A 25077-nucleotide genomic window follows, 5' to 3' on the forward strand; every position below is an offset into this window, starting at 1 on the left:
AACAACAATTACAATTCTTTTGAATGCAAACTGTCTTTATTTAAACATTGTACAGCATCACATCGAAAGTCAGATTCACATTCGTTTTTCACTGACTTCGTCATACTCCGATACTGGACTTACTAATTATAATAAACAAAACCCAATACTAATCATAGCACCACCTCACTGCGTACGGAAACCGAAACTGTCTACCAATAAATAGAGCAAAAAAGTAAAGTTGACATTATGAGCAGTACTTTTTATCAGTTCTTTGTTGATGTAACAATTATTTCATAAAGTTATGTTCAATTTTCAGTTTCCGATGACGTAGGGTGAATTGTTGAAATATTGATTGGTAATAATCATTTCCCCGGTTCTACAACGAACCAATTTTTTTGTTGGTCAAGGAAACCCCGATCACACCACATCTCACAGCCACAAAAGGCTGACAAGTCAATCATCGATAGCGTAACAATTACATATATTGCAGAACGGCAAGCAAACACCAACACCTTTTACCTTAAATTAATCAATTTACTTAACTATAGTGTAAACAAAGCTTATTACAGTGACGAGTAAATCAGAGATTATGCGTGGATGTATGGTACTACTAGAACGTTAGATGTTCTCAAAGTCAAGTCCTGGAATCCTTTGTACAACTCCTGGATGGGTTGTCACGGGGTTCTTAACAGGCACTTCACATGACTCGGTTTTGTCTGCAAACAGAAGCAAACGCAATTGAGCATTTTGATCACCACCAAAGATAGGGACCTTAAATCAGGACAACGACGGCTAGGGCAACGAAAACGTAAAAGATGCCGATCAATTCTAATAGATAAAGAATATAATAGACTAAGAACATTATTTCTACAGTAGTTAGAGGAGTTAACAGTGCAAACGTCTGCGTCCTAAATTGACCGTGAAAGTTGGAGTTTGCACGTCGAGGCTTGGTAGAAGTTTATCAGACGCTTGCTGCTTTTGAATTCTGAATGTTGTCTGTTGTTCGGCGTGTCTTGGCCGACCAAACGCATTAGCACTTGTTTCCAGTTAGCGTTGACAGTTTTTGTTTAAAACAAACAAATCTTGTGCGCCGTTGTCGTCGCACTAATCCTAATTACCAAGTGGGAAGGGCTACTCACCATGCTCAGCACTTATTATGTAATTCGTTGATCTTGCAGATGGTTCTGCCTTCTCCGACGTATCCATGTACACAGGAACATTCCTTGCACCCGATCTGATCGAGCTTGATCTGCTCCTTCCACGCGTTCGTTGAGGCCATACGCACTGCGTCTGAGAGCTTGGTGTTGTCCGAGGCGAATAGGGACAGTCCGAAAACCGAACCCTTGGTGTTCTTCATAAGTTCAATGTACTGGCCCTCGGGTAGCGCAACGCCGGTTCCTTGGCCCTTTGTGTTTTTCCTGTAAAAGACCTTTCCTCTGTAGTCTTGTCCGATGACCCTCTGGTTAAGTTTCTTGTACTTCCCGATCACGTTGAAGATGATGTCTTGACGCTTCAGTTGTTTCGTTAGTCGTCGGACGGACATTGTTCCAGGTCGGGCGATGCGTTCATCTGCAGTTAACAGAAGGACGATCTTGGTAGAGCCGGTGCGGAATGGGTAGCGTGTTGCCATGGAGATGGCCTCGAATCCGTCGGTCTCGTTGTCTGCTCGGTCAGCGAACTTCAGGTGCTCGATGGCGTTTGAGACGTCCTCAACATCTCCCAAGTGCTGTCCGTTGACGGTTACTACATGGGGCTCAGAGTGGACTGCGCCCTTTCCGCCGAAACTGATCAGACCAAACTTGAAAGAGTACTGACGAAGGACATCTTGAAGTCTGAAGACGAATTCTGGCAGCCTCTTAGCGAATCCGCGCATCCCCTGGGTCTCGGGGACAATCAGGACAACATCCACGAGTTTTGAGCCCTTTTGGAACCAGGTGTTGCCCATCTCGTGACTAGCACAACGGCCTGTCAAGAAAAATAGAGGTTAAGATCAGCGTCTATAAAATAGGATATACGCGCATTAGTTACATAACTTTCTCTTCCTCTCTCGATTTCCACAGTCAAAAAAAGTTTCTTCAGATAAATTGCTTATAGAAACATAGTTCTTACCGCATTCTGGAAGGAATTCAGCCCATTCGCCCTTCATCCTCAGCAGCTCAATGTAAGCAGCGGTAGTGTTGCAGTGCTTCATGTCCTTAGCAGTCTTGCTGTCGCAGGTGGCGTAGTCGTCCTCGCATGCCAGCATAAATGGTCTAGGGTTTGTGATGTTGAAGAAAGGAGCCAGAGGAGAATGTTCATCCTTGAAGAGCTCACGGCATCGGCTAGAGTAACGGCTTGTTGGGCACTGAAATACCAATACATTATTTTGGTAAATACATGCATCCAGGAACGTAGACGAAAAGTAGCAAGCATATGCACACCAAACGGCAACTTGTGTGAGACCATACCTTGCTCTTGGGCTTTATGTAGCGCTGGATCTGGCACTTGGTGTCATTGGTAACCTCCCAGGAGTTGACGAATTCAATCAAGCTTCCTGCGTGCTTGCCGTTGGGTTTGGTCATTTCATCGTGGTGCTCGTTGTTGTTGGTGCCGAGGAGACCTGTGAAAGGAATTTGGCGGTGAGATATACGCATGGTCTGATTGAGACTTTCTATTTCTTCATACAGCTGTTGTTCATATAAACCGACGGATGTACCTGCAAGGCGGCCGTGGAACCACTTGTCGAAGTTGAAGGTACATGCGTTGTGTTCCATGTCGCAGAGGATCTCGATTCCAATGTCATGACGGAGGACAACGAATGGTCCCTCGCGAGTCACCGTCATGTTCTTGGTCTGGACTGGCAGCTCACTGTTGTAGCCGTCAAGGATTTTGTTACCCTCGGCATCGATCTTTACCATCGATTCCACGCGACCACTTGAGTGGATCTACACCAGAGAAGGGGTATTGAAATAAGCAAGTGATAAAAAAAAATCCTTAGAGCAGGCACAACGGAGACATTTTGTAGAATTATGATAGAATGGACAAACCTTAACATTGCCATCCTCTGTGATGAGGATCATGGCATCTTCTTGGCTCATGATGGTGAACTTATTGTCACGGACATCACGGGCAAGGACGTATGTGCATTCGGGCTTATTGTAACCAGGGAACCGGTAGTACAAGCTGTCGAAGGTGGAGACATGGGGCTTGCCAAAGATCATTGCGGTGCCTGTAAAAGCATGTATCGATTGTTATAGTATCAGCCAATTCAGAGAGCCACTCCTACTATTCTTAATGGGTCTATTTGGTTCAACGCTATATATTTACACAGAGCTGCTAATTTTTCTACTTACTGTTGAATGGTGGAACCCAGTTGCGAGGTCTCAGGAGGTTGCTGATGTGGTTGATCTTATGGTTGATTCTGCGGTGCCAGTACTTCTTCACACGGTGTAAATGACGTGTGCGAGACTTGAGGATCTTGCTTGAGTGTCTGTAGTATTCCTTGGAGTGGTGGATGTATTTCTGGGTAAGCCGGTGCTCGGCGATGCTCTGGTACACCTTCTCGGCGGTCTTGCGAAGCTCAGCATATCTGATCATTGCGTGTTTGTACAAAGCACGATAGATCTTCAAGGTCTCGTTGTATGCTTGCATGGAATGGCTCTTTGCCTTTTCCAGGGCTTCCTTCATAGACGTAGAGTTGTAGATGTCAAATGAGATGTTCCATGCCATACCGCTCACTTTGAGGGTGAAGGTACGAGAAGCGTTGTATCCGACCATGCACCACTCCTTAGAGATGTTGTACACAACTGGGGCATAGGTCTTGGTAAGGTTCACTATCTTGGTCATGTTGAACTCCCGAATGAATTGGCGAGTGATGTTGAAGTAGTGGATGGTGGCGTTCATGTGTCTCTTGATAAAGGGGCACTTCATTGACCTGTTGTAGAATGCCATGCTGAGTTTGTATACTCTCATTCTCAGGATAGTGGTCTTGTTAAGCGCTATTTGCTTCCATACTCGTGTCATGTTCATTGCCTTTAGCTGGTAAACCCTGGCGTACGTCTTGGTCATGTTGATGGCATGGCGGGTCATGTTCACCACCTTGTTCTTCAGGTTGATTGCCTTGTTGCAAGCCATGGTGCAGACATCCTTGATGTTACCGTTAAAATCCTGCGGGTGTGGGATGACCAGGCTAAACATACCATCACTCATCTGGACGTGGTTCGGTAGGTCAGCTCTCAGCTTCATGAGGTGCTCGCGTACTTTGGTCATGTAAGCACGGATCTTCATCATCTTGGCGGACATAGTCTGATTCAGGGTGCCGAAGTGACCATGGGCGTACCTAAGCGATAGCACAACATTAGTTCAAGAGGTGCCAGGGTATTAATTTTTCAATAGTTTTTTCATTATGTCTTGTCTTGTCTTACCTGATGGTCTTGTTGACAAACTCGAGAGCAGAGTACGCGGAGGACTTCAGCATAGCAGGCATCCTCTCGGTGTGTTTTTTGTACTCATTGTAGTGCAACTGTAACTTGGAGTAGTGGTACTCGACTTGTGCACGGACCTTATCCTCAACACCGTAGTACTTGTTAATGAACGTGATGGTCTCAACGATTTCGTTCTTGGTCTGGTTAATGGTAGGCACCCAAGGTTTCAGTGCCGCGGTGCAGTTGTTGACCAGCTTAGTAAGATAGATCTTGGAAGCGTGGTACTTCTGGAAGGTCATATTAACAGCCATCTTGGTCATGTTGATGGCCTTGGTCTTCAGGTGAAGAGTGACGTTGACAGTGTAGTTGTAAGCAATGATGGCGCGAGAGCGCATAAGAAGAACAGATTCACGGATCGTCATCTTGCTTGCATCGCGCAGAGTCTTGACGGTTAAGTGGTAAGTCTTGACGCTGAACTTGTAAGGACGGCTATTCAGGATGTAGGTCTTGGCGCGTAATGTCATGTTCTTGCTAAGTTCGTCGGCCAGAGCAGTGTACTTCTCGAAGGCTGGAATGACTTTGTTCTTGTAGAACGGGACGACCTTGTTCTTGTAGAAAGGCATGACCTTGGTCTTGTAGTAGGTTTCGACCTTCGCCTTGTAGTAGTGGACCTTTTCCATGTACATTTTGATGGCCTTCTCAATTGTCTTGTTCACAAACACTCGAGTCTCATTGGTCTTGATCTCTGCGTACTTACGAGCGATATTGTAGTACTTGACGGTCATGTTCTTGGCCACAAGAGTGTAGTTCTTGGCGATGAGTGTGAACTTGTTGAACATGGGTCTGTACTTTTCGATCATCACGGTGGCGTTTTTCTTCAGAATCAAAGCAAACTGCTTGATCTTGATGACGTACTTCTGAGCTTTGATCGTCATGTTCTTGTAGAAGACCTTGCCAATGGCAATAGCCTTAATTGTCATGTTCTTGGCTTGAATGGTCATGTTCTTAATTTTCTCAGAGGTGTTCTTAGTAAATTCGATGGTCTTGAAGACATAGTGGTGCTCGACGATTTCACGGAGTTTCATCTGCTTGAAGTCATTGAACCCCTTCTTGATAGATTTCTTTGTCTTCTCAACCATGTCTTTAGCCTTCTGTTTCAGCTCTTCAGCCTTGACCTTCAGCTCTGCGATCTTGATTTTGAGTTGCGCTTTCAGTTCCTTTGCTTTGCTCGTGGCAATAGCAATTGCCTTGGTAGTCTTATCCTTGCTAAAATCGAAGATATCCTTGCCAGCCTCGATGATTTCATGTTGCTTTATCTCGTCAAGCAGCTCGCCCCAGATCTCGTGCCTGATAATTTGCTCAGCGGCGGTGTTCTCAATAGCCTGATTGAAAGCCTTACGAGCTTTGAGTTCAGCTGTGGCGTAGATATTTGCTGCGTACTCCTTTGGGTTGGCCATGATCTCATCGCGCTTAGCCATAAGCTCAGCACGCTTCTGCTTCATAAGAGCGGGGAGGGTGACGTTCATGTAGTGCACGATCTTCTTGATCTTAGCCTCTATTTTGGGCCTGGTTTCCTTCACGTAGGTCTCGGCTTTGACGCGCAGTTCCTTGACCTTTTCGATGAGTTCCTTTACCTTAGCGACAACCTTAGCATAGCGTTCCTTGACCTGGTACTTCATCATCAAGTTCTTGAAGTCCTGTCGGCTTGTGATGTTGCGGTACAGGGCAAATGTGTAATTCTTAGCCTTTTGGATTTGGATGAGGGTAAGGTTCTTTGCCTTCTGAAGATTCACCAAAGTAAAGTTCTTGGCCTTCTGAATTAAAGGGATTGACGCGTTTCTGATTCTAATGATCATGATCATGGTCTTGTTTTGAGCGGTCTTGGCGTAAGGGTGGAAGATAGCGATCAGCTGCTTGCCAGAGATAATGGTAACATTCTTTGTCTGGTCGTATACGGCGACTACATCTTTCTTGATTTCCATCAGCGTCTTGTTCAGCTTCTTTATCCCGGACGTGGCCTTCATTACAATCCTCTCATACTCAGCCTTTGCCTTCTTCACGACCTTATCAGTTTGGGTGTTGACCATTGTATAAGCTTCGTTGTACAATTCTTCCACGGTCTTATCCTTGTTTTCGGCATACCATACCTTCACCTTCTCAACTCCGCGCTTGCCCATCTGGATACCATCATTGTATGCCTTTAGAGCCAGAGCCTTGCCTTTACCGATGTAGACGACAATCATGGGTCTAATGCTGCTGTTGAAGTGCTTGATGTAGCGGATAGTCATGTTGCGGGTCACGTTGAGTGCCTTCAGTGTCATGTTGCGAGTCATGTAGTAAGCGCTGATGGTCCTATTCTTATAGATCTTGTAGTAAGTCAGAGTGAAGTTTTTGGTGGTGTTGAAGATCCTCATGGCGTGAACGCGGCTCTCGTTGTAATACTTGACTGCCATTACTTTACTGAGGTTATAGTATTTCACAGCCATGACTTTGCTGAGGTTGTAGTACTTAATGGCCATAACCTTTGTCAAGTTGTAGGTCCTCATCGTAAGGTTCTTGGTGTCGTTGTAGAACTTGATCACTTTGATGCTATAGTTCTTGTACAGTTGCAATCCAAAGTCCTTCGTCATCTTGTGAACCTTCAGGGCAATCTCTTCATAAGTCATATTTTCATACACACGCAGCTTCTGAACCAACATCTCAACTCTGCTGATCAGCTTTGTCTTTAGGTTGTCCATCCTCACGGCGACCTTGTCCTTCAAGACACTCGCTTCCTTCTCGACAACGTCATAGACATCCATGGCGATCTGCTTATAAAAGTTGTAGGCTTCCTTTGTTTCAACCTCATGCTCCCTGTAGAACTCCATCAGATAGTCCTTGGTATTACTGTACATTTCTTGAGCCTTTGCGGATGAAAGCGACTTGTAGCTGTAGGCAGCGACGGTGGCTGACTTCCAGTAGCGCTGATGGAGACCGTACAAACCGAAGGTGGTGTTTTTGGCAATATGGAAGTGTTTACGTCCGACTGTCTTGGCTGACTCAATAACAGCCAAAAGCTCGTTCACGAACTGTTCACGTGTGATGTCCATACGCACTAGACGAACGGTCAGGTTGTAGACACGGTAGGCAACAGCACTGATCTCCCTCAGCTCTTTGACGATCTTCATTCCGTAATTCTCAGCACGAGACTTAACATTAAGAGCGTGGGCCTTGACGTTAAGAGCATCGATGTGTCCCTTGACTTTCTGTACAATGGACTCCCACTTAGCCTTCATGTCAAGTGACGCGAACTTGTTGAACATATCCATCTCTTTCCATGCCTTCTGAGCTGGCGTCACGAAGTCGAGGTTCTTCAGCTGTTTAGTGATGTTCTGGACTTCAGCGGTGATGTTCTTGATGAGGAGTGTCATGTTCTTTGCGAAGATCTGGACTTTCATGATTGAAACCTGGACCAAGTCCTCAGGACGCATGTTGATTATCTTGAAGATGGTCTGGTTGAAAGCCTTGATGGATTGCTGGTAAGCCTTCATTGCTTGCTTGGCGTTAGTGTAGGTATGACGAATGGAGTCGTTAACCATTTTCTTGGTAGCATTTACCATCTCAGTAATTTTCATGATGGTGAGGTCAACAATCTGCTCAGGAGTCTTCTTCGACAATTCGTTGATAAAAGCTATCACAGCTGTGACATTGGTAGACAGAGTATGGTTCATAACATGGAATATCTTGGTGCCTTCTTCGACAGTAACCTTGATGGTATTGTCAAGCATGACTCCAAGTGGAAGCTTGTGGATGGTAAGATTTAAGACTTGGTAGATGACATCCATGGCGAGTGGTCCTAGAGGCTTCATCATGGGCTGGTTGAACATGATCACTTTTGTTTTCAGATCCTTCAGGTTCTGGAGGAAAGGCTTGCCGCTCTCGATGTATGACATGACAACAGGCTTAGCGCGATTGTAGATGGAGACAGACACTTTGACAATCAGCTTAGCCAAGGGTTTGGTATACTTATCAACCTTCTCCATAGCTTGTGAGGACATGAGCTTTATCTTCCTTGTGATTTCCTTGGTCATTTTCTGGATGTCCTTTGTCAGGTTGCGAGCGAGCTCAATGGACTTTATGGTGGTGTTCTTAGCGTATCCAGGAGCCAGTTCGATCAGCTTCTTGGAGAGAACCTCAATCTTGTGCTTAAGGACAGTTATATTTTTGTTCAACTCCCTGCTCAAGTTATTCGCCTTCTCCTTTAGGAACACGAAGTGCTGGTGAATGGTTTTGTTCAGTACAATGAAGCGCTGATGGAACGTCTTGTTCAGTACAACGAAGTGCTCATAGAGGGTCTTGTTCAAAACGGTCATGTTAGTTGCTTTCAGACTGATGTTCATGGCGATGGCACCGATTTTTTTCAGGGTGCACGATGCGTTGAAATCACACGTAAAAATGCGGATCTTCATCATGTACTTGTCCATCAAAGGTCCCAGCTTCTGCTTGCGGATCTCTAGGTCACGGATCTTTACATGAAGCTTCTTCAGCTGAACAGTCATGTTCTTGGACAATTCTTTACCGAGAAGTGTGATCCTCTTGATAACACGCACAGCGATGTCCCTCAGTTTCTCGTCTCGGACCTTGATGTCACCAACCATCTGAGTGAGGTTCAGACCCCAGCTCTTCAGGTCACGGCTGATGTTCTTCAAATGCAGATTGATGTTCATCAAGTGCAGGGTGACGTTCTGCTTGCAGTGCTGAAGATGGGTGCGAATCCTCTTGAGATGCACTGTGCAATTACCGTAGATCAAAGGGATGCTTGCATTCAGCTCAGAGCGAATCTTTTTGTACAAGATGGTTGCATTGCGAACCAGCATGGGCAGGTTTGTGATGGTTTTGTTGAGAGCAAGAAAGCTCATGGTGTAAGCTTTCATTGTCAGGTTGTATGTCTTCAAGCTCATACTCTGGGCGATGTTGCTAATATTCTTGTAAAGACCCTTGAAGTCATAGGCCTTGGCGTGTTGGTAATACTTCATGACAAAGGGCTTGATCTTGTTCTCAAACTTCTTGACCATCTTTTCGATTTCCTTGGTCAGGTTCTTGGCACGGAAAAGGGTCATGTTGTACATTTTGCTAGTGGCGTTGATGATGATAGGCTTCAGAGACTTCACTTGGCCAACCAAATACTTGACAGTGGTGGTATTCCATTTTACAAAGACACGGCTCGCCTTGGGGGTGAGCTCGTACACGACTTGCGACTCAACAACAACGTCACCACCGAGTTTCCTCTGGAAGGTGACATCGATCTGTTTGTCACTTGGCATGTTGGCAGAAACCTGCGCAGAGATTCGAGAAGTCAGGGTCACGTTGTACATTATGCTCCTCCTCTCGGGATCCATCTTCATGACCCAGCCGGTTTTGTGTTCATTGCAGGTAAGATACGCACTTGCGACGTACGCCTTCCAGTCAAACCGTCCCTGAAAGCCAATGGTGCGATCACGGACCTGGGCTGTCATAGCGAGTGTCTTGGTGTTCACGTCGAAGCTCTGGACAAAGGTGACCTTTTCCTTCATCACTGTAATGTCAGTTGTCCATGTCTTGGTCAGTCTCTTGTAGAATCCGTCCCACTGCAGAGATTTCTTAAAAGCGGTTAGCTTTGTGTTGACCTTCAGACCCTCAGCCGTATCCCAGCTAGCCTCAAAAACACCAGGGACCTTAGGGACAACCTCGACGGATACAAACAGTTTGCTCTGTGCTCTGTTGTAGTCGATCTTCTCAGTCCATGTCTTGCGGAAAGCGTTGATGGTTGATGTCAGTAACAGACCATTCTTGCGAGAGAATTGCCCGTTAAATCGGATCAATTTCTTAGGCCATAGCTCCAGCTGTCCGTCGTAGCTCTCGGTGCGCTCGATGAAGCGGAAGTAGTTCTCAATGCTCTTACCAAAGACTGAAGCCGTATGGCGGACGAACAGACCCTCCTCGTGGTTCCAATCAAGAGAGTGTATCAAGGGAATGCGTGGGAGGATTTCCATTGAAGCCGAGACCTTCTTGCCGGGCTTGTACCAGACGATCTGGTGGCTCATGGACTTCCCAGGAAGATATTCGACAATGATGTTCTTCGCCATTTCAGCCTCGTCATTCTTGAAGATGCTGGTTATAGATACACGCTTGCCTTTAGAGTAGATCAGACTGCTTTTCAGCTCGTGGTGAGTGCGGGTCTTGCTAGAATGGTTCAGGTGGGCGAACTCCACCCCGTAAGAGAAGGTGCGGCCAAGGACTCTCAATGTGTACGAGGTTTCGAGCTCGCGTCTCTTGCTCTCCAAACTGCTATAGCTCATCTCCAATTTGTCGTAGAAGAGCTGCTTGGTGCCATTCCTCAGCATGCGGACCACGAAGAAAGTCCTCCTACCATTCCTCAGGTTGTACTCACCCTTCAGCTCACCTGTGTACTGTCCAATCTGGTTGCGGAATTTGACAATCTTCAAGTTGGTAAGGTTGTGGAACCTTAGAGACGACTTTGCGATGTAGTTCTTGTTCCACATCAGTTGGAGTGCGACCTCCTTGTACTTTTCCTGGTTGATCAGGTGAGTCTTCATTCCAATGGTTTTGTTCATGACGGTGAAGTTAAAACCTGCAATTTTCTGCTCGATACCCTTCTCATAGAAGAACTTGACGTCCATGGAGCGCTTGGCGACGGTAGCATTCATCTGAAGCACCTTGCTGCTGTCGGTGTGCAGGTAGTTAAGCCATGACTCTACGTATATGGTGCTGTTGAAGGAGGCGGTGAAGCGGTTTGCACAAAATGTCGGCTTCTTGTACCACTGAGACTTGACCTCGGCGGTTCGGTTCAAAGCGGTGACGTTGAAGGAGATAAGCTTCTCGTCAGTCTTGTTGGAGAATGTGGCGCAGACCTTTCCGTAGCCGCGTCCCAGGATCTCGGGGTGGATGCAGAGGCTCTTGTGCATGGTCAGGTTCTGGAAAAGTCCTACCATTGCGAGGGTGTAGTTCTGGTATGAGCCACTAAGAACAAATTTCTTTTCCTCGTTCTTCGTGAACATCTTGGACATCAGCTCGACGGTTTTGTTGAAGCAGCTAGCATTGAAGCGCACACCCATATTGTCTGCGTACTTGAAGTAAGCAAGGGTGGCATTTATCGACTTCTTCATCAATGTTGCGTTGAATTTGACACCCTTCTCTGATGAATCATTGAAGAAAGCCATCAGCACCTCGGCGCTCTTGTTGAATCCAGCAACGTTAAACTTTAAGCCCTTCTCAGTCTCGAAGTTGAAGTAGGTCCAGACAGCCTCAATGGTCTTATTCATGGCGCTGACGTTGAATTTAGCGTATCGCTGCTCTCCGCGGCTCAGGTAACTCCACATAGCCTCTACGGTCTTGTTCATTACAGTAGCGTTGATCTTCAGGGCCTTGTCAGATGGCTTGGTGATGTAGTTCATGACCATACTTGCAGACTTATTCAGTCCGTTGACGTCAAATCGCAGTCCCTTCTCGCTAGTGTAGTTGAACAGGGTCCAGATTGCCTCGACGGTCTTGTTCAGAACAGTAGCATTTATTTTCACGATCTTCTCATCCGTGAGGTTAAAGAAAGTCAGTGCAGACTCGATGGTCTTGTTCATGAAGGTGGCGTTGAAGCTCAGCTTAGAAGCACGGTCGATCTTAGCGTAGCTCCAAAAAGCATCCATGGTTTTGTTCATGGCGGAAGCGTGGAACTTCAAAGTCTTCTCGTTCTCAATGTTCAAGTATGACCAGAGGGCATTGATGGTCTTATTCATGGCGGTTGCGTCGAATTTGAGGCTCTTTTCGGCATCAGTGTTGAGGTAAGACCACAAGGCACTGATGGTCTTGTTCAGGGCAGATGCGTTAAACTTCAGCCTTTTCTCGCTGCCAAGGTTGATATAGGACCAAACTGCTTGAGCCTGCTTGTTGAATCCAGATGCATTAACCCTCAAGGACTTCTCATTTTCACTCTTCAGGTAAGCAAAAGCAGTGTTGATGGACTTGCCCATGGCGGTGCCGTTGAACTTCACTCCCTGCTCGGAGGTGTAGTTGAAGAAAGTCCAGATGGCTTCCATGGGTCTGCCCATGATGGTTGAGTTTGCTTTGACAGCTTTTTCCTCTGTTGTGTTCAAGATGCCAGCGTACCAAGAAAACACGCGGTTTTTGTTGTCATGACTAGCACGGAAGTGGACTCCTTTCTCGATGCCCTTGTTAGCGTAAGAAGTACGGACGGTGAATGATTGCCTGCATGGCTTGACAAAGGTGTTCAATACGGCCTCCTTCTCGGCTATGTTGTACTTTCCTGTGGTCTGGATGCTGAAGTTCGTTGGCTTGTTGGTGAAGTTGAAGAAAATGTTATGTTGTTCTTCGCCAAGGGAGCCATTTAGACAGATTGAGGTCTTCGTGCAGGTGTGGTTAGCGATGATCTCGAAACGTTTGTCTTGGACGTTCACTTCACCATTGGCATACAAGTACTTTCCAGGCCAGTATGTGGTGTTGCTGGTAATGCCATAGACACCAGACTTGTTGTACAGCTCGGTCAATTGGCGCACGGTGTAGTTCTTGTACGTAGCGGACCACGTGGCACCCATGCGGCGGTTCTTCAGGGAATCAGTCGAGTTAAAGAACTGGGCGTTCAGGACGACGCTGTCGGCAGCCGAGAACGTCATGTTGACAGCGTGGGTCTTGTTGTTGTAACGTCCTTCTAGCTTTCCAAACCTGTAGCCCAAAGCACCAGTGGAAATACTAAAACTTTTCTCTTCATCCAGGAGCCACAGCGACGCATTCGCTACAAACTCACGCTCCCAGGTGGCGTTGGGGGTTGAGATCTTGGTGACGAAATCATATTTGTTCTCGTCTTCAGTAGGAAGGCGTTGGGAGATGATCTGGTAAAGGCGGAGCTTCTTGTCGGTAGGGATGACTGACAGGCTGAAAGATGATGATCCCGACAGAGGGTAGAACGGTGACTCGTACTCGCGGAAAGCAACTGGTAGCGACAGGCGGCCACAAACGTTGATGCCGAGCACGCGTGTCATGTTTAAGCACGGCGTGGGCTATGAAAAAATTAAATAAAATGAGGTAGAGAAATATTCTTATTCACAGTTCACATTTACCTTAAAGCTCTATTCCTTTTAAAACTAATCACACCCCTAAATTACCTCTCCATCTCTAGCCAAACACAAGTATTTGACTCACCTCGATGCGTCTCTTGACTCCCTCGATCTTAACCTCCTTGTCGTTCAATGTGGTGAACAGCGTGGATCTGATAAAAAAATGGAAGAATTATTAGTTAGCCACAATCGCGATTTACCACTGCTCAGGATTCCATACATTTCTCTTATCTCCAAAATCGAAAGAATCAAACAAAGCACTATCACACTTACGAGACGTTGAAGATCTGGCTGGGCTTCTGTGGAGCGCCAAGCTCGAACTTAAGGATCTGTCCTTGCTTGTAGGTAGCGTTACCCTTGATCTCGGTGGAGGTGTACAAAGAGGAGTTGACAAGAATACCAGCCTCCGCAACAAACGCATTTACTCCCATGCGGCCAGCTATCTCAACTACAGCACTACGAAAGAAATATAAACAATAAACATAAAAAAGGCAAATAATAATAGTAAAAAAAGAACTTTAGAAGTGCTATTTCCTAATGAAACTCCACGGATATGAAAATCCGTGTCAGACATAAACATGTTGTTTCTGAAGTACTCGGAGTTAGATGGTCGAACGTATTATATACCTTGGCTTCAAGTGTCCACGAACGTCAAATGCCATGGGACCCCAAAACATGTTTCTGATGTCGAATTTGCCATTCATCTCAACAGAGACCACGCTAGTTCCCTTGACGTCAAGCTTGAGTGGCAGACCCAGACCTGTTGGGACAGTTGTCTCGGCATCCAGGAACACCATGCTCTTGGTAAAGGTCTTGCTGCCTCCCTTGGCCAGGGTCATCAGGAAGTCCACAAAGTTGATGTTGTCAGCCTCAGACTGCAGCCAGCTAATGTCATCAAAGCTTGCAAGGCGCATCTCGTTGCCAAAGACCTTGACGGAGACAGCGCCGGAAGGAGCGTGCTTGCGAGTGTCCATCTGAAGTTTAAACGATACTGATGAGTAACAAAATAACGCGCAAAACGCTAGCAATCATTTCTAAGAATGCCAGTAGCTGAACAAAATATATGACATCAAATGTATCAAATGTGTCTTTTGTTTTAATTAAATAATTTATTACACGTAAATCCGAAATCGAATATGCCTTAATATACTAGAACATTCTAAGTTCAAGACAGGTATACTGTACATGGTCTCTGACGATTCGACTTCAAGGGGTAGTACGAGTCTAATAAAGTGATATATACCTTCTTGTTAAGACTCTTAAGGTTAGACTCGACGCGGTTGATGTCATCAGTCAAGATGCTTCTGCGTCCACGCAGGATGCCAGGTGTCTGGACTACTCTCTCGGTCTTGTCGCGCTCCTCGTGGGGCTTCAGGTTGAACATGGCCATGACACGGTCGTCAGGAATGTAGCCATCAGCACCGAATATCTGCTCCATCAGCAGCTCAAAGCCCTCGAACCTTGCTGCAGCATCAAACAGGTTGATGGAAGCACCAAGCACGTCCATGGTGATGTTCAGGTGAGTGCTACGGGGGAAGAAGCTGTTGGGGTGGTAGATCAGGTGACCTTGGACGGAGCCACCGGCACGGAGGATGTCTGGAATAGGAGAAGGAATATAAATGCAAATTCGCTATAATTTAAGCTCATATTTTGCTCGGCGAGTTTAATTTATAACTAATCACTTACCGCTGTAGAAAGATCCCTCAACAGCGCGAGAGAAGCGAAGCCTATTAAGGTTGAACTCACGGAGCACGTTGCCTCCCAGTGCCTTCTGGAGCATTCTAGCCATAGGGAGACCGTGAACAGGCTCGGTTGACTCCATAGCGTTAGTCAAGTGCGACCAGACAAAGGAGCCGACTTGGTTATTCACTTCAGTCCTTTGGACCTTAGCGATGCGGCGTAACAGCTCCTTATTGGGGCACTTGAGCAGGGCGAGGTAAGAGGCGACACGGATCTCCACATCGTTGTGGTGAGAGGCGTAGATGTTGAACAGCTGTTCAGTTGTCTCCTGCCTACAGGGCATGCGTCGGAGGGACTCGAGGGCAGCGATGGTCATGTTGATTGGTAGGTTGTCATTAACGGCGCACTTAAGGATGGTGTTCTGGGCGGACGAGGGGCGACCAGCGTTACCGATTGCCTTCAGGGCGATCAGGATCTCCTCTGCCTGGTGGGTGGACTTGAAGTCACATCGCTTGCCAAGACGTCCCTGAAGCCATTTCTCAGCAAGGTAGATGGAGCTTGTGTAATCCTTAAATGGGAGTATATGATGTGTTAGTCAATCTTTTCTAGCAATTGGCGTTAGCAGACACATTTAAATAACTAGCGTGAAAATATTACTCAGCCTACCGTTCGTTAAAGAAGATATATTTTAAGTATAAAGTAGTAACAGTGGGATTGACCTAGCAAACGTATAGTACATGTTTAAAGAGGAGACGCAAATTCACATATGGGACCTACCGGTTCGTTGCAGTTGTTCTCCTCACAGTGCTTGTGAAGCAGGGTTCCAAGGGTCAACATAGCAATGCGGGTTGGGTTTGACTGGCATAGCTCCAACACGTGATCGATCATATCCTCAGTTGGTCTCGACACCAGGGCAAGGCCGGTAAGGAACATGTTTCCGCGTTCACCGCTGACCAACTCATTCTTGATTGCATTCATCATGACTTTGGCGCAGCCTGAGGAACCGCAGTGTGGCAGAGCGTCCAGAAGGTACATCCTAAACAAGAACAAGGAGGAACAGTTACTCTAACTAACCCAACACTGGATACTTTACGACTACGAGGAGGAACTGTAAAGCTAACCATAAGCCCTCAACACCCGAAAGGAGATCAGCTGTCTGTCATAAACACAATCTACTGGCTACCTCAGATTTGGCAACATTTAAACTATTTTAAATAAGTGACATATTGCTGTTCGAAATGTTTTTTTTTCTTTATTAAACTTCCTACAAATACTATTTTGTGAACTCCTCTTACTATAATTATACTGAAAATTTACGGCTGAATGACGCCCTAATTTAGAAGATACAGGACAAAAACTCACTGGAATCGATTTTTCTCCTCTGGCTTACAGAGGCCGGACTTGTCACAATCAAATACTTCATCCCACACTACCGTCATGGCCTTCTCTGTCAACTTGCGCAGAGCAAACACCAGACGAGAGAAGAGACGCGCAGACTCGGGCTTAGTCTCCTCCATGGATTCACGGACAAGCTGGGTGATAATCTTGATGGCGGTGTTGTAGTCTTTGTCTGCAGAGTCCTCGCGCGAATGATTGTACGACAGTGGCATGATTTTCAACCCTAAAGAAAGGAGTTAAAGTTCGAACTTCAAAGTGCCTTAGTTGAACAAGGGTGGGGGGAGGTGCGTATTCGTGGATGCATACACACCTTGAGGGAAGCGCGGGATGACCTCCATCTTTTTTACACTCTGCAACACCAAAACCTGCCTGAAATTTTAAAACAGTTACTCTCTTTAAGTAAATGTTACAATTTTCCCTAAGCTGTTATCAAATTTATGTCAATGGGCTTACAAGAAATTTAGCATAATGTTATGACAACATCGTATTATTTTATCCTGGAGTGTACGTTAAACGGGGGCTTGAACAAGTACGCATAGGTTTGAAGATGTTTGAGAGGTAAGAAAATCTGGATTGGGGACTCATGCTAAACAAAGAAATGCATACTGTCTTACTCTAACTACGGCATATATATGATATTTAGGTCCGTACTTGGTGGTAGTCATTGCGCCAGCGGTGTGTTGGTGTCCAGCGGAGAAAGGGCGGAAGACGTGCTCTTCCTCGCACGTGACCTTCTGGACGCGGAGCTTGTCGGACAGGAGATAGCGGCAGTTACTCTTACAGGAGAGCAAGCTGATGGCCTGGGGGAAAATACACGTATTTTATACAGGCTGCTGTATCCATGGTGAATGGTAAAGTATCCGAGAAACATTGTTCAACAGTGTTCACATCACGTGCCAGCTAATAATGATGATGCTGATGATAATGATGATAAATATCGTTTCAGCTCATTTTTACTCGCTTATTGGACTTTTTTCCCCACATCGCGGCAGATCATTTATGTTCGCACGAGATCATAATATTCGCGCCAGATCATTTGGCGTTCGCACCATATCATTTGTGTTCGCACGAGATAATTTGTGTTCGCACCATACCATTTGTGTTCGTACGCCTATTGAATTTCCTTTCTTACCTTCTCATTGTAGTGGTGGATGTGGATTCCCAGATCGGTCTTGGAGCGTTCGGAGCAGTCGGTCAGGTTACGGCTCTTGGAGACGACTTTCGCCCGGCCGGTGATGTGGTTCTTATGCACCTGATAGCTTACTTTGCACTTGCCGGCAACATCCGTCTATGGAACGCAAGAAATTCTTTTAAGTTCAATTGGAAAATGACTACGAACGAGCAATGGAACCTTCCCTCAGGCATACAAATGTTTGCCATCCGGTTTACCAATACGAAATTCAAGGGTCATTTTATTGATAAAACGTGTTCTGAGGGCGTGTAACAGATATTGGGAAGGATATCTAAGAGAGACCGAAAACACCACCGCTTGATTTACGAGTACAGGTAAGGTGATATTTTGCCATGAAACATCAATCCACAGCATGATACTGCGGTTTGCTGGGGGTCACATTCTAGATGTTTCGGTCTCACGCAAAACGCACCACAGCGTGCCCTCCTCTCTCTATACACTGGTATTAAGTTCGACAGCAGTGAACTCTCCTAAGACATTCCGAACTCTTAATGGACAGATAATCGGCGTGTATTATTAGATATTCGCATACCTCTTCCAGTCGTGCGGTTTTCTTGTTAACCAGCTGGACTTGAAGGGCGCTTAGAATTCCCTTCTTGATGTTCAACACGTGCACGGGCTCTGAGGCGTTGGGAGAAACTCCGGTGATGGCGCCATTCTTCGTATGGAAGTGAAGTTCATGAGCGGCGAGCTCTCGAGCAAATTTTGCTGATCCCTCAGAGACGCGGTAGTCTCGCGGGGAAAGGGTCTTGCTCTGGGCTTCCCAGAGCTCTGCGTTGTTTATCTGCGGATTAAAGAGGGTTTGAGAATAAGCTTAGACAGAGCAAAAACAAAATGGCATGAAAATTTCCAATTCTCAATATATAAGCTCAAGATTGAACATACAAGGAGTTTCTCTGGCCAAAAGCTTAATTCTAAATTTTAAAGAAATTTAGAAGATATGAAATTTAGATATAAGCGAGCACAGTTGGCTTAATTTCTGATCAGAGCCCGACTTCTCCCTAAAAACGAGGAGAATTAATACTTTGAACATATGAAAATTGCACTTCAAGCCTCATATCTTGAAGACGAACCATTAGTAAAAAAATACTTTTTGATATGATGGTTTACATAACATAAGAAACCTCTATGCAAAAATTCAAGCTTACAGAAGTTAACCAGACCTTATTTTGGGAAAACTTGCCATTTTTTGCTCTGCCATGAGCTTATGCATTAAGAGAAAGAAGGAAAGAAAAGTTTAACAGCCGGTTCTATCATACGAGAAATAGGCGCAGACTTGGAAAGCAAAGTGTATTATAAATGCATGAGAAGGAGAAGACCATACATAAAACTTGGACTCAGATTGCTCTCATAATAAAACCAGGATCTTAAGCACGCTCTCATTGGCTAATTAGAGTGCCGAAAACAAAGAAGAGAAATTCTTATATAATGAAATCTTATGGATAACTTATGCAGCCTCGATTTTTTTTTATTTCGTAATAAAAAAAATAGCTTTAAGTAATCTAAATTGCCCCAATGATAAAAGGTCGATAACAGCTATATACCGTACTAACAAATCATAGGAAAAAAAACAATATAATCAAAACATTCCTTCTCCTCTTACATAAAACAGGTTTGCAGATATGCCGACTCGACTATCGACTTTAAAGGGGGCCCGGGGCGCACAGCGCTAGTAGCATAAGAAATACCTCCCAAAAATATGACGTGTTGTGTGGCCAAAATAGCACTGTCGAGCACACTAACAATTTTCGAGCTAAAATTATCCTTGCAGTTTTCAAACTATTGTATGATTAAGCCAAAAAACGCAAAATAATATTTTTTTTCGTTTTTCGTTAATACAGAAGCTCATAACAGGTAGACTCGACAGTGAGAGGGTGACGAAATAAGAACATTGCTGCCATGAATTTTTTCACGTTTTCAGTACAAAAATGACCTTCTCCTAGCCTTGAAATTTTATTCGTTTTCAAAATCTTATAAATCGCTATCGCTATCGCGTGTTTAACCATCAGTCGCTGATGATTGTAAAAAAGTATGACAATTTGTTCTAATTGCGAAATCACCGAATTCCGTATAAAAAATGTCGCAGTGTCGAGTGAAATACAAATCATCTGATGAAAGAAGGAAGACGGTTTAAGCGTAATCCCTGATACTATTAAGACGGGTACCAAGAGACATGATCCTTTTTATAAACGAATAAAAACCTATTTCTTCGAAATGCGTCGCCCCAGAAAAAGCAAATTTTCAGCTGAGCCGTTCTTATTTTTGGAGCATTTTAGGGCTGAAACGTTCTTATGGAAGTTCTTAATTTTAAGTAGCTCTGTAATTTATTGAAATTGTTTATAAGATAATGATACAAATGAAGTATTAAAACAGAATTACACGAATTACAAATAATGGCATTTTAAAGTATGAACACAATTTGATTTCTACATTTTAAGAACCCTTCGCTATAATGAAAAAAATATTTTGCTGCTATCTGAGCATCTGAAAGGTCTTAGAATTTCGTGAAATCTCACATCGAAATCGTCTTATATATATAAAAATTATATATTTAAAGAGTGCAGTGCCACCCTCAAATGTCGCAAAAGGTCAGTTTACAACCTTAAAAGAAATATAACTAATTTTATTTGATATTCTACTAAACACGAATCAGACTTTTGCCGAGAAGCTAGAAAGCTCTTGGTAGCAAAAAATGTAATAAGTGAAAAATGCCGCCCCAAATAAACGCCGCGGTTCGATCGCGAGAAATTAAGCAAACGCTGGGACATTAAAGAACTTGCATTTGCTACCAACGCTTACTGAAGCAGGAACTAATAACTGTAATCAGAACTAACTTCTAAAGGAAATAAAACGCTATTACTCTGTTGTTGTTTTTAAGCTTCTTGGTTTTATTCTCGGTTACAAGCATAACATTCAGTTGAAGCTTTGTAACCCGCTGTGAAAATTCTCAGGAGAGGTAGCCCTGAACCTGAGGGATACTGCAGATAAGAGAGAAAAGATCCCAAGTCTCAACGCTGGCGAGTTTCCGGCTAAAACCATGAGAAGGTCAAGTTTGCTGACCATGGTAGGCAAAATAATATGCGGGTATCACAAACGTAAAAGACCGTTAATGCCGGAGATTGGGCGAACTTTAAAATGGTAGGTAGTGAAAAATATTTGTAAAAATATTTATCATAAATATCAAAAGTCACAAACAGAACGGAATTTTGTTGATTTCGTAAATCCAAACTAGCAGACGCCCTATAGCCCCCAACTTTCCCTATCATGCCTCCTCTAGAATTATTCATCTACGATTATGACCCTTTCTCAAAAATGTTCCAAGCATCCTTAGGCAAAAAGTGAGATAAGCTATATGCATAGAAGGTGACCTTGACCAGTTAGCGCTTGCGTCACCACACCGGACATGCGCAAGATACCAACAAACAACGTGAATAACATAACACCACTTGACTACCAAAAATACATGGGAAATCACCCTAAGAAAAACTGGGTATTTTTAAGAAATTTTACACAATTTATGAAATGAGTCTGGTTGGGCCTTTAGGTATAATCTACTCAAAAAGGACTCCATCTTTGTCCCGCCTGCTAAAGAGGTTGGTTTATATAACACTCGGATCGCACGCTGGGACATATCGCCCGGTACATTCCTCGCACGCGGTGAATCTCTACTTTCGACAGAACGAGTCAAGGCCTGTGTCGCCTACAGGCGCAAAGAGGTCAAGTAAGACCACATGTTTTAGAACATTCCTAAAGAAACGAGAGAGAGAGGGCTCACCTTCAAGACATGTGTGCAATTGCCGACAGTCTGTATAATGCAGCGCGCAACGATCTTGAGCGCTGATCGCTCCTCCGAAGATCCATTGACGGCGCTTACGGTTTCTCCCACATAGCTGTAGGTGTATTCTTTTCCAGGCTGAAAGCGCGTTTTTTCTGCGAGAATACAAATAATCAAAGATTAGCACCGAGTACCGGAAAGCCCGTGTCATCACGCGAAGCCGGGGTCAACTCAACATTTGCTAGATCGGAAGTCTCAAACGTTCTCAGCTCTACCGTGGGTGGTAAAATATCCTATCAAGGGCAGAGGCTTGTTTTCACTGTTAAGAAGGTATAATGCCCCTGGGATGTGGTGCGCTTTCTGATTGGCTCGCTAAGTGTACTTTGCACTCGTTGCATCAAGAGTTAATCAAAAGATTTTAACGAAATCGAAATTCGCGCGAAAAAAAAATAATTACGGAAAAATTTATATATTGAATTTCATTTTAGCTTTCAAATTTGAACTTTTAACAGATACGTATACTGTCAAGAGTGCTAAATCCGTCAAACAAATTGCAAAGATACTATCTATCTACAAAATTACGAACTAAATTACGAGGTAGGCTGGAATACGAGAAAGATAAAAAACAGTTCAATATTTTAACGAATACTGGGATTAATATTTTTCGGTATTTCTTTATTTACAAAGTGCAAATATTAGACGAATGAGTTAAGACTTCAATTGCTCAATTGAACAAGCTGGTAAGTTAGTTTTTCACACCTTAGGAAAATTGTGCAACCGCACACAGGAAATGCGTAATGTACTAACTTGTGAACTCTAATAGAACGTGTGGTATCAAGGAAATGTCCCCTCGAAAAACTCCCCGCACATTAATTTTCCAAGGTAGCCCATGGCAGCCCAGCCCTGGAGTCACTTACTTATGCACTCTCCTGACTTGGCGTCGATCTCAATGCCAGCAAAAGGTGCTGTGGAAAAAATAATGAGTCGGGATAAGCACAAGCTGAGAGAACAACAAAGACATTCCTAGGCTTTTAGTCCAGTTATCAATTGACATGAAACCAGAGCAAGATAACGACAGAACAATGGTGAAAACAAGATCGCACTGAAGATACAGAGATATTGAATCCGATTGAATTCACCGGGTCACCAAAATCTCATAAAAACAATCCAAGCAAAATCAATATTTGCTTACCGACATTTTGGACTTAGTGGCAAGTTAAGGGATTGTTGCGAGTTTGCAGGGGAATCGCACATTGCGCGCACAAAGAAACAGTGTTCTGAGTTTGGAAAGATGATCTACTCTCGACAAATCAGCCCTCGCGCTTCGACAAAAAATATGTGCGCTTTTGACTTTACGAACATGTGTCAAGCGAGTGCAAAAGAAATGATGGAATTTCTCTTGTGAGCATACACGCAAAACTTCTAAAGAACCGTGCTTTAGTCTCACAGGAAGAATTTTTTCATGCCGAAACTGAAACCCATGCATGGCTAATCAAAAAAAATTTGACCTCTGGGTCTCCTTGCACAAGCCGCAGAATATGTCCGTGAGAAATGTAATAAAATACATGTTTCGTAGCTAAAAGACAAAAAAGGCAAGTAATAATCTCCCCAATGAAGAAGGACAGCTGCGCAAATTTCGTATCGGCACAGGTTAACACCGCACTCGAGCGCGCCGCGAAAATTTCCTCTTTGATTTTCCGAACAATTGCAACAAGAAGAATGTCCATAAAGCACTGGAATAATGCGATAAATATGCTACGAACCTGCAATCGAGCCAGCGGCTAACAGCACGAGCAAAAGCGCTCTCATTCTTGCAGCGTTCATCTTGCTCGGCTGATGAACCTCAAAGAACTAAGGGCTGATTTCAAGGTGCTGTTCGATTATAAGATCCCTTCGCGCGAGAGGAAAAGTATCAGTTTACGGAGTCATGTGAGCAAAAAGCCGCTCTCGTCCAATCAGAATTCGAGTTGCTCGCCGCTGGATGTTGTTTACCCGGTAGATCTCGTTTGTGATGGCATCCTGTGCCGAAGATTACAATGCAAGTAGCAAAGTCCAACCTCGGTTTTTGTTGACTTGCAACTTTCTTGCGCACTAGCTGCGATATTGCTTTCAGCATGGTAAGCTGAATGGTAAAAAAAATAAGGCTTTTGACGCTATATGCGCCATAAAACATGTCAGATTGAATATCTTTATTTTCAGAAGGAGGTCAGTTTATCAGAATAAAACAAAAGGTGGCCTAACAGTCTCTGTGTAATGCAATACTTATTGAAGAGACAAACAATGACGCTCGTGTTACAAGAATCAGGAATTGCCTATAAATTTTTCACCGGGAGTTTTAAAGTAAGATCCTTAAGCAGGGACAAAGAGGCTTAGGGACATGGGGCGGGTAACTAGGCGGGTAGACGACATAGCGAGCGAATCATCTAATCCAACTCACGAAGGTCGTCTCGGCTCGCGCTCTGACAGGATGTGTCACTATCACGCTGTGTTCATGCGTCCTGAGCCTTGACACAGGGAGACCGAGTCGCATTCCGCACCTTGACCTCGCGTGCTCCACTCTTATTCAACCAAAACAAGCTTCATAATACTATCTTTTGCGCGAAACTCTACGAAAAACATTTGGTCACTGGAGATAATGCTAACACAACATCTAGATTCCTTTGGTCAAGTTCTTAAGGAGATTTTATTGAATTGCATAACATGACCCGGCAGGTTGCTAACTGTCTGGCAAAACTCTTGAGTCAAGCAGCGAACGCTCAACTGAACGCTGATTTTGTTTAAGTTCTTACTTATACATCAGACCTGCAGCACTGTTTTAAGCTTAGCCGTGTAGACAAAATATTGTAAACAAAGTGTAATCGTGTGTGTTCCTCCACGAGGCACGTCGTCTTTATGTGATGTTTGTTTTGTTTCTATTTCCAAGTGGTTGCTGGGCCCATTACGACAGTGCAAATATCAGATTGTCGTTTTCCTTTACTGACTCAACAAAACGCTTGAGTATGAACGCTTTGTAAAGATATCATAGAAAAATGCAAATGTCCAGATCTGATTTCGCCTCCCTCGCAGGCATTTTTAAGCAGGCGTCGCTCCCTAGATCTGATTGTGCTGTATCATTGTTTGTACTTTGGAACCGAGAATTGTACAATTGACCCCGATGCATCATGGTATAGTAAAGTGTGAAAAATATTACACAATTTACTTGCGAATAAGGTTAGAAAACTGAAATGCATTTTGTTGAATTAAATTTGCACGTAGAAGCTTTTATACTCATCATACATTGTTTCACTGATGATTATATTATTCCGACCTTGACCTGGCCAATGATCTTAGTACTTGACGTATAACTTTGTAACTAGAGAATCATAGGTTATAACCCCGGGCTTAGAGATAGCGCAAACTCTCTCTGCAATCGAAACCATTCCAAAATTGTTTTCTTCCCTTGAAATGGACACGTGTCATACCCTCGATTGTATTTTTTTTTCGTGATAAAGATTATTTTTGTGTTTATAACAGAACATAAATACGCAACACGTTATAGGACGT

General features: G+C 44.3%; 1 protein-coding gene across 1 annotated transcript; it reads right to left on the bottom strand.

Moving 5' to 3' along the window:
• Positions 1-17: 17 nt before the first annotated feature.
• Positions 18-23448, bottom strand: LOC5520433. Its single transcript, XM_001640140.3, has 22 exons — positions 23298-23448; positions 22452-22499; positions 21535-21689; positions 18292-18543; positions 17700-17855; positions 17219-17367; positions 16878-16936; positions 16532-16790; positions 15947-16205; positions 15176-15737; positions 14733-15085; positions 14117-14463; positions 13763-13945; positions 13575-13641; positions 4386-13432; positions 3315-4300; positions 3009-3190; positions 2678-2906; positions 2430-2581; positions 2092-2326; positions 1122-1947; positions 18-698 (listed from the first exon to the last, which is right to left on the bottom strand). Exons 1-21 carry the CDS (start codon positions 23356-23358, stop codon positions 1127-1129), a joined length of 14562 nt encoding a protein of 4853 aa, XP_001640190.3. The 5' UTR covers positions 23359-23448; the 3' UTR covers positions 18-698; positions 1122-1126.
• Positions 23449-25077: the final 1629 nt, after the last annotated feature.

The sequence above is a fragment of the Nematostella vectensis genome, chromosome 1 (assembly GCF_932526225.1).
Source record: "Nematostella vectensis chromosome 1, jaNemVect1.1, whole genome shotgun sequence".
Lineage (NCBI taxonomy): Eukaryota > Metazoa > Cnidaria > Anthozoa > Actiniaria > Edwardsiidae > Nematostella > Nematostella vectensis.